General features: G+C 35.1%; 2 protein-coding genes across 3 annotated transcripts; one reads left to right on the top strand and one right to left on the bottom strand.

The window, feature by feature from the left end:
- Positions 1-8,757: 8,757 nt before the first annotated feature.
- Positions 8,758-9,434, bottom strand: LOC131010561 (50S ribosomal protein L31, chloroplastic-like). The gene is made up of 2 exons (XM_057938118.1): positions 9,277-9,434; positions 8,758-9,201 (listed from the first exon to the last, which is right to left on the bottom strand). Exons 1-2 carry the CDS (start codon positions 9,346-9,348, stop codon positions 8,875-8,877), a joined length of 399 nt encoding a protein of 132 aa, XP_057794101.1. The 5' UTR covers positions 9,349-9,434; the 3' UTR covers positions 8,758-8,874.
- A 2,238-nt stretch (positions 9,435-11,672) lies between these two features.
- Positions 11,673-15,300, top strand: LOC131010558 (glucose-1-phosphate adenylyltransferase large subunit 1-like). Of its 2 annotated transcripts, none has more exons than XM_057938116.1 (15): positions 11,673-11,921; positions 12,047-12,292; positions 12,381-12,509; positions 12,801-12,974; positions 13,057-13,149; positions 13,228-13,311; positions 13,397-13,452; positions 13,647-13,740; positions 13,896-14,081; positions 14,158-14,238; positions 14,460-14,546; positions 14,619-14,723; positions 14,798-14,904; positions 14,974-15,034; positions 15,115-15,300. In XM_057938116.1, exons 2-15 carry the CDS (start codon positions 12,086-12,088, stop codon positions 15,214-15,216), a joined length of 1,566 nt encoding a protein of 521 aa, XP_057794099.1. In that variant the 5' UTR covers positions 11,673-11,921; positions 12,047-12,085; the 3' UTR covers positions 15,217-15,300. The 2 variants fall into 2 exon arrangements, with proteins under 2 accessions (XP_057794099.1, XP_057794098.1); XM_057938115.1 differs by having other exon boundaries at positions 12,034-12,292.
- The last annotated feature ends 118 nt before the right edge of the window (positions 15,301-15,418 follow it).

Genomic DNA, 15,418 nt, shown 5'->3' with positions numbered 1-15,418 from the left:
GAAGGGGGAAGGGGAAGAAGACGATGGGGTAGGAGGGTTATGTTTTAAAAAAATTATTTCACATGTCATAAATATGCTTAGGTGTCAATTTCGGCTGTCACCGTGACAATTTGAGACAAAAATAAAAGGTTATGTATTTAAAAATAGAGTTTTTAAATTATGAACAGAAACCAATTCGGGAGAAACGTTATGAATTTACAGGCAATTACTCCTAAATTTTTTGAATTTGAGTCAATTATGATGCAACGTTTAAAATTTATATTTATCTAGTAAATGTGAATGAAATAAATAAACACCAACTTCTTCACTTGGGAAAGTTTTGAACATCGAAAAATATATACTATTATAAAAAGGTGCATAAACTTCGGACGCTGTTTCAACCATGACAAACATGTCCTTACAACTTTCACATGCGATGTATTAATTTAAAAACCACAAAGCGTATCCTTTTTCTACACTCCTCAGCTGAAAGTAACACAAATTTATTGAAAAAGTTGAATCATGAATATGGCCTCATCCAACATGGTTAACTCTCACAATTTATTTTTCTTATCCAAATAATTTAATTCTCTAATAAAAAAGTTATTTCAAATATTATATCTTCCGTATATATTTGAGGGTTTTACGTATGATGATGACTTCGAGTGTGAGTAAATCATGAATATTTGATATTTTTATTAGTCGCGTATATTATTTAATTTGCTGTCTTAATTACTGATATATATACTTTTTTTCCCTTTGTTTAATTATTTTGAATTTAGTATCATAACATATTTACGAGACGAAAATTCCTTTACTAACTCGTACTGTAGTTTGAACATATATAATGGTTTAATCAAAATACAAATAATGTCAGCAATTCATTCTCCGTGACACTTTCAAATGCATTCTTAATTCACCCAAACATTTAAAAGCAAACATGCAAACCTTAGATCATGTAGTAAGAATTTGTATCACTCCTTTTTTGACTTGAAAACCTTTTAAAGATATATAATCACAAGATATTTGTGCATTTTACAATAATAAGGATAGACTCTTGCAGGTTGAAATTTTATAAAATAAATGACAAGTGCAAAATTATTAAAGATTAGATAGTAGTGATTGCGATGTGAGGGAGAACACTTGGCAAAAGAATATCAAACTAGAAGAAACCTTTGTCAATAAGAAACTGAAATATCGGGTCGTTTTTCTTTTTCCCTTTGATTGTGGAGTTCTTTTTGTTTAAAGGCAAAAAAAATATATTCCTCTTTTTTCATTTCTTCGGCAATTGAGTAACCTTTTTTAAATTCCCTGTTATTCGTCTTGTGATTTGATGTCTAAGATTCGACAGTCTCCATCGTTTACACTCAACACTCGCGATTATAAAATTTTGTCTAGATAATTAATTATATCTCAAATTATCATCATTTTCTCAATTGTGTCATAAATTATCGAGTTAATCAATTAATACCCAAATTACCGAAAATTATGCAAATTATCATTGAGCAATATTTTCGATAATTTAATTATAATTAGTCAAAGTCAATAACATCAAATATAATCGGAAAAAAAATGTGATAATTTAGATTGTATTTGACTATTTAGCCTTAAAAAAAAAAAACAGATTCCACCAATGTTAGTGATTCATTTGAGTGGATAAAGTCGAAATTTTCCGGGTCCGGGTGGTCTGGGCCCATACTTTTGAAGTCGTAATTTGTGTAGCCCAAAAAGCACGTTCATGTCACCTACAACTTCGGCCCAAATGTACATTGTTCAACAAAAATAAAAGGATAAGTGGTGCACTCCAAAATAGTAAGTAGTACTATGATCTACTCCCTCCCTCCCACAAATCTTGACACGTTTGGTTTCAGCATGAAAATTAAGGAGTTGTAGATTAGTGTTTTAAGTGTGTAGTTAATAAAGTATAAAAGTGATAAAGTAGAAGAGAGAAGGTAATAATTATTACCTTATTTGGAAATGTGTCAAGATTCGTGGAACGGCCCAAAAAGAAAAACGTGTCAAGATTCGTGGGACGGAGGGAGTAATATTTTTATCCTCATTATTATACTCCCTCCGTCCTTATTCAATATGTCACAAGGCTTGAGCACAGATATTCATAAACGGATAATTTATAATAAAATAGGAGAGAGAAAATAACTTTTGTTGAAGATATATTTGTCCAAAAAGTAGGAGAAAGAAATAAGAAAAAAAATAATTATGTGTGAGGTACAATAATATTTGATGTAAATAATGAGTTATATGAGGATATTTATTATGTATTGACTTTTCATTATAGAAAGTAGCCTATTGAATTGAATTGGGACAGTGGGAGTATTTTTTTTATTTTTAAATCTTATCCTCTTAATGTAATATGAATCAAACAAAAGTAATTCAAATTATATAAATTATCAAGGGTCTTGAGACATCCCAATGTTCCTATCTATTTTGATGAATAATAAATTAGACTATTTAGAAGGCTTTTGCTCTTCATGATTGACAAAATACATGATTGGGTATTTTTATCTTCATTATTAGAATATCATCAATCCCATATTTTCAATGAAATATAATTAAACAAACCTAGCTCAAATTATAGAAATTATCAAGGGTCGAAGGATATTCCCAAAATTACAATTCATCTAAATAAATAAGGAATTAGCCTTGAATTTTCATTTATCTAAACATATTCTCAAAATAAACACTCATTTTACGCTATACCTCAAGTAAAGACCCCCTAAATGTAGGGGTGTTCGCGGTTTGGTTTGGTGCAGTTTGGCACCAAAACCAAGCCAGACTGTAAAATACTATTTGATAATTTTTTGAAACCAAATCAAATTGTATTAGTATTAAAATCAAATCAAACCAAATAATATTAATGCAGTTTGGAGCGATTTGATTTGCGGTTTGTTTATATTTTTTATTTTTCTATTTTAAAGTAATAAAAAGATCAAACATCTAAGATTTTCAAAAACAATAGAAATAAAATATTATTAAAAATAACAATAATAAAGTTGAAACTCACTAAAAGCTATTCTAAGATATAAACGACATATTGTGGCATTTCCCACTAGCTTTCTCCCCATGCAAATTCTTGTTTTCAGTTGCAGATATTGGAGCAGTGGATACTTTGACGGTGGGGGTGATGTAAATCATCCAATTCATTTACTAATAATTATCTAAATTGATGTTGAAATGACATTCATTTTGTGGCTAAATCAAGACCAAGTGTTTTGATTGAAATTGTAACAAAAATATGGTTATCAAGAAAAAATTATACATGTTAGATTTTTTTAGGGTTAATTACATACAATATCACGAACTTTGTTCAAAATTCATTTTTCCTATGATCTTAAAAATTTTATTTTTTATCAAATACTTTAACATTTGTTCAATTTTTCCACAATTTTTTTTCGATGACCGAAAAAATGATATAGCAATGATGTGGATTTAATTTGAGTGGATTTTGAAAATAGACACTTTTATATAGTAAAAATAAATTATACCCACTAATATAAAAACTTAAAAAACCCACATTGACCATTTTACCCTTACATATAATTTTTTTACAAATACCCACGAATTCACAACCAGTGAATTCACAACCAAAATAAATTTTGGTTATGAATTCAAGCTTTAAAACTCGAATTCACAACTGAATAACAAGTATTGGTTGTGAATTCAAGTTTTAAAGTTTGAATTCACAACTTAGTGTGCGAATTCACAACCCACACTATTTCAAGTTGTGAATTCACAACCGATAAACTTGAATTCACAACCAATATTTTTTCAAGTTGTGAATTCACAACCAATAAAACTTGAATGCACAATCAACACTATTTCAATTGTGAATTCACAACCAACGCCGATAATTCAGTTGTGAATTCAGAAACTTGGTTGTGAATTCAAGAACATTTGTACAAAATTGAGCGATTTTCATCAATTTCTTCAAATCAGGAAACTAAATTAGGCCAGGCTCCCTTCACGCCGACCTTCGGCGGACTTCGCGCGGTCGTTGTACGCCACCTCCGGCTCGTAGCGCTCGGCGCCGGGAGGAAGTAGACGGCGGCGTGCTTCTCCACACTACTACAAAAACGCTCATAGATAACGGATTTTATCCGTTATCTATGACCCCAAAAAACCGATAAGTATAGTGGTGATATCTATGATACGGTCATACATAACGGTTTTGTTACCGTTATGTATAGTAGTATAGATAACGGTATGTGCGCTTATACATAACGGTAAATATCCGTTATCTTTACAAGTGATACATAACGAGCTTGGTGGCTATCGTTGCTGCGGCCGCAGAGGACAGAGGGAAGGCGTGCTTCTATGGCCGGAGTTGAGAGAGAGAGAAAGCTGGGGAGATGAAGGACGAGAGAGAGAGTAGGGGGTAAAGGGAGGGATTTAGGGTTTTATTTTTATAATATTATTAAATTTAAAAATAAATATAATACATAACAGTTTTGAGACGTTCATATATAACGGTTAAAACAACCGTTATAAAAAGACGCTCATACATAACGGTTGGCTTAACGGTTTGGTAATACCGTTATGTATGCAACTAATAGATAACGCTCATACATAACGGATTTACTAAAACCGTTATCTATTTCCATGGACAACAGTACATAGATAACGGTTTTTTGTCAAAACCGTTATCTTTTCAAAAAATGCGCTCATACATAACGGTTTTTTAAAAAAACCGTTATGTATGAAGTGTTATGTATGTGTAATTTTGTAGTAGTGCCAGACTGCGCGGGCGCTACAGATCCAGGCCTGCGGCGATGCAGATCCAGGCCCGCGGCGATGCAGATCCAGGTCGACGGCGTGGTGAAGGACGGGGCGGCGCGGTCCAACGAGGATCATCCTCCGCCGCGACGACACCCTCCGCCGCGAGATCATCCGCTACGGCAACTTCGTGGAGGCCGCCTACTGCTCCTGCAACATCGACCCCTCCTCCTCCCCCTACGCCTCCTGCCACTTCTCCAAATCCCACCTCCTCTCCAGCTCTGGCTTCCCCGCCACCAGATAGCGCGTCACCCGCAACCTCACCGCCACCTCCGCCATCCAACTACCGCTTGGAAGAGAAAGAGAGAGAAGAGAGAGGGCGTGTATAGAGAGAGAGAGGAGAGAGCGGGTAGAGAGAGAGAGAGAGAAAAATGAGAGAATGAAATGAAATTAAGGTTTGCCCATTTATATAGAAGGGTAATTTAGTCCTTTAACATAAAAAGTGGGTATTTTTTTATGTTTTTATTTGAGTGGGTAAAATTTATTTTTACTATATGAAAGTGGGTAGGGCTGAGCATAAACCGAACCGAACCGAAAAAACCGACCGAACCGATCATTTCTGGTTCGGTTCGGTTTTAGAATTTCTGGTTCGGTTTTCGGTTCGGTTTTCATACTTAAAAACCGATCATTATCGGTTCGGTTGTCGGTTTTTTAGTTTTGGTTCGGTTATGAACCGAACCGAACCGATCATGATATATATATAATATATTATTTATTTTATATTTTATACTCCCTCCGTCCACGAAATGAGTACCCATTTGTGGACGGCACGAGTTTTAAGAAATGTATGGAGTGTAGTGTAAATAGTTTAAGGGTCCCACTTTTTGAGTGTATTAATTAAAGAGATGTGTGGGGTACACTTGCCAAAAAGGGAAATGGGTACTCATTTCGTGGACGGACGAAAAAGGAAATATGGGTACTCATTTCGTGGACGGAGGGAGTATTACAAGTGGTAAAACTAAACCCTATTCTCAATTTCTCATCCTCATTTTGAAACTCCCAAGTGAGTCCCAGCGGCGCCTCCCTTTCCTCCCTCCCTCCCAGCCGAAACCCTAGTTTCCTCCTTCCCTCCCAGCCGCGCGGCGCCTCCTCCACACTTCCCAGCCGGCAGTCGGCGCCTCTCTAACCAGCGACCACCCCCAGCGCCTCCATTCTCTGCACGACTGGCAGACCAGGACGGCAGCGCAGCACGAGCAGACCTGCCGGCCGCCCCCCGCTTCTGACGTCTCCAGCACCGCAGCACGAGCCAGACGTCGTCCAGACCAGCCAGACGGTAGCGCAGCACGAGCAGACCCGCCGGACCGCCGCTGAAGCCTGACGCTTCCGATTTCGAAAGGTAAACCAACTGTTGTGCCTGTGTAATTGAATCGATCTACATTCATGTAATTTGTAAATTGAATGAATAGACAGATTTGTGTTTAGGGTCAGATTTAGATTTGTTGTTGTTTGTGAATGAATGGACGGATTTGTAAATTGAATTGAATGAATGAATGGACATATTTCTTTAGGGTCAGATTTAGTTTTTTACAGAATACTACAGATTTTCGGTTTTTTTGAAAAAAAAAAAATTCGGTCGGTTCGGAAACCGACCGAAACCGATCGGTTTTGGCCGGTTCGGTTGGGGTCGGTTTTCAGCCCTCAGGCGGTTCGGTTCGGTCCGGCTAAAACCAAGGTCGGTTCGGTTTTGGTTTGTCCAAATTGGTTCGGTTCGGTTCGGTTTTGAACCGATGCTCAGCCCTAAAAGTGGGTACTCTTATATATTAACACATTTAATTTTATACGAAACACTGACATTGAATATATATGAATTTTAAATTACACATATAATATTAAATAATAATAAAAAGTCCTAATTTCTTTTAATTTCTCTTTTTTTTTAGGCAAAAGAAAATTAAAGATTATTTTTGCGTTAGAAAAAAACATTTGTTTTTCTTTCCACCATCTCTGTCGAAGGGTTAGAAAAAAACATTTGTTTTTCTTTCCACCATCTCTGTCGAAGGGTTCCTCTCCAGACCAGTGTGGAAGTCTTCCAAACCAATGGCGCTGATTACTCGCTCATATACCTCATAATTAATCTTCGTGTTTCCAGTCTTCCAAACTAGTGCGCCGATTGTTGGCGCTGGTGCTTCGCTCATTGGTGGCCTTGATTGTTGGCCGGTGCTTCGCCGGGCAAAACGAGAAAGAAGAAGAAGAGGAAAAGTGGAAGAAGAGGGACACTGTTTTTTTTTTTTCTTTCTTTTTCTTTTTTTGATATGGACGCTGCTTTAAATTTAGGAACTAGGGTTATAATGTTTACACTGAACGCAGCGTTTCATTTATCGGAATGACGTGTGTCAGCAAGCCACATTAACGCCACGTCGATTCCGATTTGTGGGGAAAAAAATCGTGGGGAAATTGAACAAATATCAAAGTATTTGATAAAAAATGGAATTTTTAAAAATCGTGGGGAAAATAGATTTCGGACAAAGTTTGTGATATTATATGCAATTAACCCATTTTTTTAATAAAGTTTCTGGCTCGATGGGAATTATAGGTTATTAATAAAATTTATACAACCAACATGTAATCCTTCAAATATCTATGTAGTATTGTCATTTGTCAATAAAACCTCTCACTCAAAGCAATGACCCCAAAGAGGATAGAAATCAGAAAATCTCATTAGCAAAACATCACGGCTACCAAGAACATTTATAAAGTTCAAGTAAAAAATATGTACAAACCAGAAAATATCAAGAAACACACAGAAAGGAGGCAGTGCTATGGAAATGTAAACTTTTATTCAAACCGTGGAAGCAGCAGCGAAGTTAACTGTTAGATTAATTTTCATAATATAGAATCTAGTCATAATAGTACAATATAAACTACCAACTCAACTATTTTCTACTGCAACGAAAGTATTCTTGTTGATAACATAGAACACTAGAAAGCAGAGCGACACTCGGATAGTTCATACATATAATGCTTGTTTTAAAGAAAATTCAGCTATTCAGTTTACCTCTCTGTTGTGATAATTAACAAATATTACATCTTCCAAATATTATCAACAGAAAGGTATAACTATAAGTCCATAATGTTTGACTTGATAAGTACAGATTCCATCATTTTATGATTTCTCCTATCTCATTACAGAATCATTACATCAATTTCATAAGTAGTTGTACATCTTTATATATCATGGGACATTCCTTAACTCACTAGAGAAGAGAACTTAGCGTGCACTGATCGAGTCCTCTCAACAGCCTGCGGTCTAAAGGATAAGAAAACGCGAAAGGGACCTTTAGTTGTATCCTCATTGAGGAAGATTTTCTAAACCTCTGCAGTAACTCACTAAGTTACAGAAGCAATGAAGCATAACATACTGATTACTAGAATCTCAACTAGCTGATATGTGCAAGGTTCACAAGATCATAAATGTCTAATATGGGATCATAGATGGATATGGTGACTCTATCTAAGATCAAACTCTAGGATAACAAAGAAAATTAACAAAAAACTTCTTACAATTTTCCACTAACCAATTAATGTTCAAGAATCTCTAGTTCAAAGAAACAACACCAAATTTATCTGTTAGAACATAGAACATTCTTAAACCAAGTTACTTCATCCATACTAAACCCATTGTAATCTAAAACTGGATACACATACATATCACTACAGGAAGAAATACATAGAGAAGGGTAATGCTTACTTATCTTTCAAGAACTAGCAAAAGAACTGCGAAACGGCTTCACATGATCAAAGACTTCAACTTTTTCGAAAAATGACTGCATACAGAAACTCAAAACAGTACCTAGCACTCAAAGAAACTGATCAAAACATACATCTTATAATTACCTAAAAAAAGCACAAAAGCAATCTGCAAATAATCATATCACCAAACCTGAATTCAACCATCCATCATCTTGAAGAACTCCTCCGGCTACATCAGATAACAAAACACACAGCACCAAAAGCAAATTCTCCAAATTAAACCGAAAACCCACAAAATGAAGAACCAATCAATCACTTATCATTACAATGAAACAACAAGCCATGGTATCAATTTCACCAGCAGCAAAAACAATCAGCAATTACAGCTCAATACACAAAACAGAATCTTTAAAACTACTTCTTTTTGGGTTTGCTCTTCCTCTTGGGAGGAAGCACAATCTCTCCCTTGAGGGTAGGAATCTCCATAATCGAATCGAGGCCGCTATATTTCTTACGGAATTTCTCAACCTGATCGGCATCAACGAGGTTCTGGGAGCGGCTGCCGAGGTAGAAGGGGTGGTTGCCCGACCACACATCCACCACATACTCTTTCTTCGTTCCGCCGGTGGTCATCACCAGCTCACCGTTGCAGTAAACCTTGGCGTCGTCGTGGAATTGGGGGTGTATGTCGCTTTTCCTGCAGCTCCATCTCATCTGATTGCTGCCCACGGCTACATTCACCTGAAAATTTCAAAAAAATAAAACAATATGTGGAGATGGTTGGAGTGGTGGTGGGAAACATTGGTTTGTTGTTACCTTGGCGTTGAGAGAGAGTGGAGAAGGAGAGAGGTTTTTGTGGAGGAATGGGTTGGAGAGGGAGAGCGCCATTGGTGTCGTTGGAAGATTGAGAGATTGGGGTATTCTCAAATCAAGATGATTTTATGGATATGCATTTTACTACTTCTCAAATTACCAAACCATCCTTCTCCCAATTCTCAGACTATTCTTTCCTCAAAATAATAAAATTATTACTATTACTATTACTCCCCGCGTTCGCTTGACAGTATTCTTTTTCGAATTGTTCGAGAAGTTTGAGCATTTTTTTTATATGGCAATTTTTTTTTTCACTTTTTAATTTACTATACTTAACACACTAAATATTAATTCCTCAAAATTCGTACCAAAAAAAAATTGTTCAAATTTCACGTGACGGAAGAAGTATTATTTTGCAAGTGACTAAAAGGAAGTAATTGTTGTATATCAAACAGCTGATATACACCACCGATTATCTTAGTAAATAAATGTAAAATAAGAAAATTGGAAATAAGATAGAAAGAAAAGTGGCATTATCATTAACCACCCATCCAATATGAATCCAAATCATTGTATTGTATAATGATTCGAGGGGAATTTCAGAGGTCCTTGTAGTTTCATCTGTAATCCATCTAATATGAATCGAAATCATTGTATTTCATTTTTAATCCATCCATCAAATATAAATCAAAATTATTAAAATCTACTCCTTTCGTTTCATTACAAATATCTTATTATTTTTAAAATTAAGAAATACGTAGAAAGTAGATAAAATAGATTGGTGAAAATTATTTAAATATTAGATATAGAATGAGAATATATTATAAAAAAAAATAAGACATTTATAATGGAACATCTCATTATAAAAAGTAGAACATTTGTAATGGTATAGAATGAATGCTATAATATTCAAGTGAAATTTCGTAAATCTAAATACTTCATTTGCAAAATCATTCACCGACTCATTCTAATTTTACTTTTACATTTGATATATGCGATTTTGATTTATGAGATTGATTAAAATCTAAAGAACTTACTTCATCAATAAACTATCCATAAAAATACCCCTAGTTATCTGTTACTACTATATAAGTGGTAATCTATATTCTAGAGGTGGCAAATTTTTCTGCAAAAGATGATGATGATGATCATCATCATCATCATAATAATAATAATAATAATAATAATAATAATAATAATAATAATAGAGGTGGCAAAAATCTTGAAAAAAATTATTAGGATATTTTTTTGTACTTCGTCTAAATTTCAAAGCCATAGTGGGCCGTAGTATATTATATAAAATCTTGAAAAGAATGTGCGGCTTCATTTCGATTATTTTTTGTTGGAACATTTGAGACATCAGGATATTTTTTGTACTTCGTCTAAATGTTATTATCTGATTTTTTTTTTCAAAAAAAAAGTAAATTAATGACACCAACGCCAATAAAATAAATATAAAAAAACACGCATTGCATTTTTAACGTTAATGAGTGAACTCACCCTTAATGCGAATAATTTTTAAAAAAAATTAAAGTACACGAATTCCGAAAGACATTTGAGAGGAGTGAGTATTTTTCGATATATTGATGCCTAATTTTTTATTTTTACCAAGAAAAATTATACAATATCACGCATTCCCTCAGTCACATGGTTAAGATTTTATTTTGGATATATTTTTTCATCGAAGCATTAATTATTAAAATAAAGCTATCGTGTAATCTACATTTGCAAATTATATCACCTCAAAGTTAGGTCTCAATATGTGATGTGATCGTATTCTACAATAACTCGAGATAAAATCTCGAGACTAGTAAAGTAATTTAAGAGGAAGCGTGGATCTCCAAATATTTAAATTCCCAAGCAGATATGGGAGTCTGAAATCTGAGTCCCAGCTCAGTTAGTTACACAATTAAAATAACAAGATATTTACTGCTATATCCGCCACGATAAATATGTATAGTTGATCACGATATAAATTTTAATAAAAAAATATTTAAAGTATTAATAGTGAAAAAATGATTCCACCCTGATAATATTATTAAGAAAATTATGGATAAATAATATAAATTATAAGAATAAAATTATGAAAAATTAATATTTAAAAAAATAAAGTGCGCAAAGATTAACCAAAAAGAAAATGTATGAATAAATATGATGGACGGATGGATGGAGTATTTATAAATCATCAAAGACATTAATTTAGTTGTTAAATATGTATGAATTCCACATGTTCTATATTAGCGTCGTAGTATTCGCGGTCTGAACACTAATTTCGGCAAAGTTTAGACCAATCCAACTAAGTTTACTCCACATTGATGCCTGTACTCACCCAAAAAAAATGAAAAAAAAAAAAGAAAATCTGTTTTATTTATATTTTTTTTGGGGAGGAAAAGCCACCATCAAAATTAATTGTTCAGAACCTCTCCTTTTCTTAGTCACGTGCGTTTACTACAGTACAAGTTTTCCTACTTCGTACAAGCCTTGATTGTTCAATATTTGCCTCATAAATTTTCATTTTTTTGGCTTCCCTAGGATTTGTTGATTGTGATCTTCTTTCTTGTTTTCCATTTGTGTTGTCAATTTTGTTGTCCCAACTGGGTTTTGGCTGTACTTAATGTTTCCGGATTGAATTTTTAGGGTGGCGAAAGGTAATAACCTTTTTAGTTTTTACTCTCAAGGTTTTCTAGCATGTGATCTTTTACCAAAAAGTTTTGAATTTTTAGTACTTTTTAAGAACCTATAATCATAACGTTTCTCCAGTTCTCTTTTGTAGATCATTTGGTGAATCATTTTCTGCGTCATTACCACAAACATGGATTCATGTTGTGTCGCCATTAGAGCTAATGTGCCGCCACCGAGCCGGCGGGAAACTGGGTTTTTTGGAAAGAAACTTAGGAGTTCGAAAGAAATTGTTTTTGGATCACGAGTTTGGAAGAAAAAGGGTGAGAATGGGACGAGAAATTTGAAGCCGGGAGTTGTATACTCTGTTCAAACACGTGATATCAACAAAGAAATGGCTGTGAGTTTGATAAAAAAAAATTGAATCTTTAGGAATTAGGAGTAATTTGTTTTTGGCCCTGAATTGAAAATGAGTAATGGAATTTCAGGCACTTCAATCCACACCATTTCCTGAGGAGACTCCGAATGCAAATCCAGCAACCGTTGCGTCAATAATCTTGGGCGGAGGCGCCGGCACTCGCCTCTTTCCTCTCACTAGCAGAAGAGCTAAACCCGCCGTAAGAAAATATTTGTGTTAGATTTAACTTGTTAAATGTTAATGTGACATTCTTGCTGTATGAGATAAGAGGAAATGGTTTTTGCTTAAGCTGTTTTAAGTCTTGTTTCAAGAAACTAGAAGATGCATATATACAGTCACATTTCTCTGTTGTAAATGTGTTACATTTCATATTCCAATGTTATCAACGTGTGTATTCATAATGTGGGAGTAGAACAAAAAGTTTAGACAGAGAATTTCGTGCGTTGAAGATATGGAAAGTGTGGAGTTTGATGTTTATACACTTGTGCAGGTTCCGATTGGTGGTTGTTATAGGCTCATTGATGTCCCAATGAGCAACTGCATCAATAGTGGGATAAGAAAGATATTCATTATGACGCAGTTCAACTCTTTCTCCCTCAATAGGCACCTTGCTCGGACCTACAACTTTGGAAATGGAATGAATTTTGGAGATGGCTTTGTGGAGGTGAGATTGTGTTGGCTATAGTCTATAGTGCTTGATTTGATATAATATGATGTTTTAAATTTCATAGATATAATGGATATAGGTTCTTGCTGCCACCCAAACATCGGGAGAAACAGGAAAGAGATGGTTCCAAGGAACTGCAGATGCAGTTCGACAATTCATTTGGGTTTTCGATGTGAGTGGTTGAGATATTCCTTTGGGTCATTCATTTTTGTAAAAGGACTAATTTGGTGGATTCTCTCTGTGTTTATAGGCTGCCAAAAATAAAAATATCGAGCACATAGTAATCTTGTCGGGTGACCATCTTTACAGAATGGACTATATGGATTTTGTTCAGGTAATCTGGCTGCTAATTGTCCGTATGTTGAACTGTTGCCTTATCATTGTTAATACTTGTGTATTGACGGACAACATGCTTGCAGAAACATATAGATACAAATGCAGACATTACAGTTTCGTGTGTACCCATGGATGATAGGTATGTATTTGATTTATGACCTATATTAAACTCATAGCTTTTGCATGACGACATCTCCAATGTTATGCTCTAGCTAACATAATTGTGAGATTCAACTAATGAGCTCAGGCATATAGAACTTTTGCAGCATAAAGTTTCGTTTAATGTTCATGATCGATTAATGAGCTTGTTCGGTTCTTTCCCATGTAACTCAGCCGAGCCTCAGATTTTGGATTGATGAAAATTGATAAAACGGGCCAGGTCATTCAGTTTGCAGAGAAACCAAAGGGCTCTGATCTACAAGCAATGGTAACCAGTCTCCTCTAGCTAGGCTAATACTATTCGTTTTGCACAATATGAAGATTCAGTGTTCATGTTTACCTTTCCTTGATGGTAATTCGACATATTTTAATTTAATATTATCTTCCCTTTGATCTTTTGGGTTATCTGATGATGTCCTGCAGCAAGTTGACACCTCTGTTCTCGGACTTTCTCATCAAGAGGCAGCAAAATTTCCCTACATTGCATCAATGGGTGTTTACGTCTTCAAGACTGACGTCCTACTACAGCTTCTGAAATATACATACCCATCGTGCAATGATTTTGGCTCCGAGATCATTCCTGGAGCCGTGAGGAGTCACAAAGTGCAGGTGAGATTTGGTTTAGGTTTCGAGATTTTGATACATGTCCACTATTCTGACTGTCTCGATTGCATTCTCGTTGCAGGCATATTTGTTCAGTGACTACTGGGAGGACATTGGAACCATCAGGTCGCTATTTGACGCCAACTTGGCCCTCACAGAGCAGGTCAATTCTCTAGTGTGCATGCATTACTCGTTTTCAATTTGGGATTTACGAGACAGGAAATTTTCATTCTTGTTATTGATTGGCCAAGAATGTAATCGTGGTGAAGATGCTCAGAGGACATGAGAAGTGGTTCTTCTTGGAAAGACTGCATACATAGTTCCTATATACTATTTCAAGCTTTGAAAATGTGATTTTGAAATGATTTCATGTTCTATTTTCAGCCTCCAAAGTTTGATTTTAATGACCCAAAGACCCCTTTCTACACATCTCCAAGATTCTTGCCACCTTCGAAAGTCGAAAAATGCAGGGTATGGTGGTAATCTTGTATCAGGGTGCTTAAATTTTGTGGTTGGCATATCTCATGAATATGGTTGTTTCAGATAGTGGATGCAATAATTTCCCATGGTTGCTTTTTGGGGGAATGTAGTGTTCAACACTCTATAGTTGGTGTGAGATCACGGCTAGACAACGGTGTTGAACTCAAGGTGAAGTGTATTTCTTGATCTTGTTTTGAGATACATATTGTATTGAATTTTGTGAATGAAGGCTTGTGTTTCAGGATACGATGATGATGGGAGCAGACTATTATCAGACAGAATCTGAAATAGCATCTGCTGTGGCGGAAGGAAAGGTTCCAATCGGTGTTGGAGAAAATACCAAGATCAGGTAGGATTGAATTCAAGTGTTATTTTGTAACAAGTTATCCTTGGACTAAAATCTTTTTCTTGATTGTAGTAAGTGTATAATCGACAAGAATGCAAAGATCGGAAGGAATGTGATGATCGCAAACAAAGATGTAAGTTTGGTTGTGGTTGTTGTTGAAGTGATGTGATATAAGGGTAGCAGGAGTGATGAGTGATTTTGATATTATGTCAGGGTGTGGAAGAAGCAGACAGGGCGGAGGAAGGATTTTACATAAGATCTGGAATCACAGTAGTATTGAAGAATGCCACCATTAAAGATGGAACTCTCATATGAATCTTCAACTTCAATATCTTGTTTCCCAGGAATCTAATAATCTTGCTTTTCCCACTTCTACATCTTTGCTGCTGTAAATTGCAATTCTACCTTCTTTCTAACTATACAAATGAAAACATCATCTTTTGGCTTATCTAGGTTTAATACCACTAATAAGTTTCAACATTTTAATTCGTGTCAAACTCTAAAAAGTTCAAAATTC

The sequence above is a fragment of the Salvia miltiorrhiza genome, chromosome 2 (assembly GCF_028751815.1).
Source record: "Salvia miltiorrhiza cultivar Shanhuang (shh) chromosome 2, IMPLAD_Smil_shh, whole genome shotgun sequence".
Classification (NCBI taxonomy): domain Eukaryota; kingdom Viridiplantae; phylum Streptophyta; class Magnoliopsida; order Lamiales; family Lamiaceae; genus Salvia; species Salvia miltiorrhiza.
The sequence above is the reverse complement of the archived record's forward strand: the minus strand, read 5'-3'. Positions and strand labels throughout refer to the sequence as shown.

Coding starts and splice junctions, on each gene's coding strand:
- LOC131010561 (XM_057938118.1), bottom strand. CDS start 9,348: ATGGCGCTCTCCCTCTCCAACCCATTCCTCCACAAAAACCTCTCTCCT. Junction 9,202..9,276: donor CACTCTCTCTCAACGCCAAG/GTAACAACAAAC, acceptor TGAAATTTTCAG/GTGAATGTAGCCGTGGGCAG.
- LOC131010558 (XM_057938116.1), top strand. CDS start 12,086: ATGGATTCATGTTGTGTCGCCATTAGAGCTAATGTGCCGCCACCGAGC. Junction 12,293..12,380: donor ATATCAACAAAGAAATGGCT/GTGAGTTTGATA, acceptor ATGGAATTTCAG/GCACTTCAATCCACACCATT. Junction 14,082..14,157: donor TGAGGAGTCACAAAGTGCAG/GTGAGATTTGGT, acceptor TTCTCGTTGCAG/GCATATTTGTTCAGTGACTA.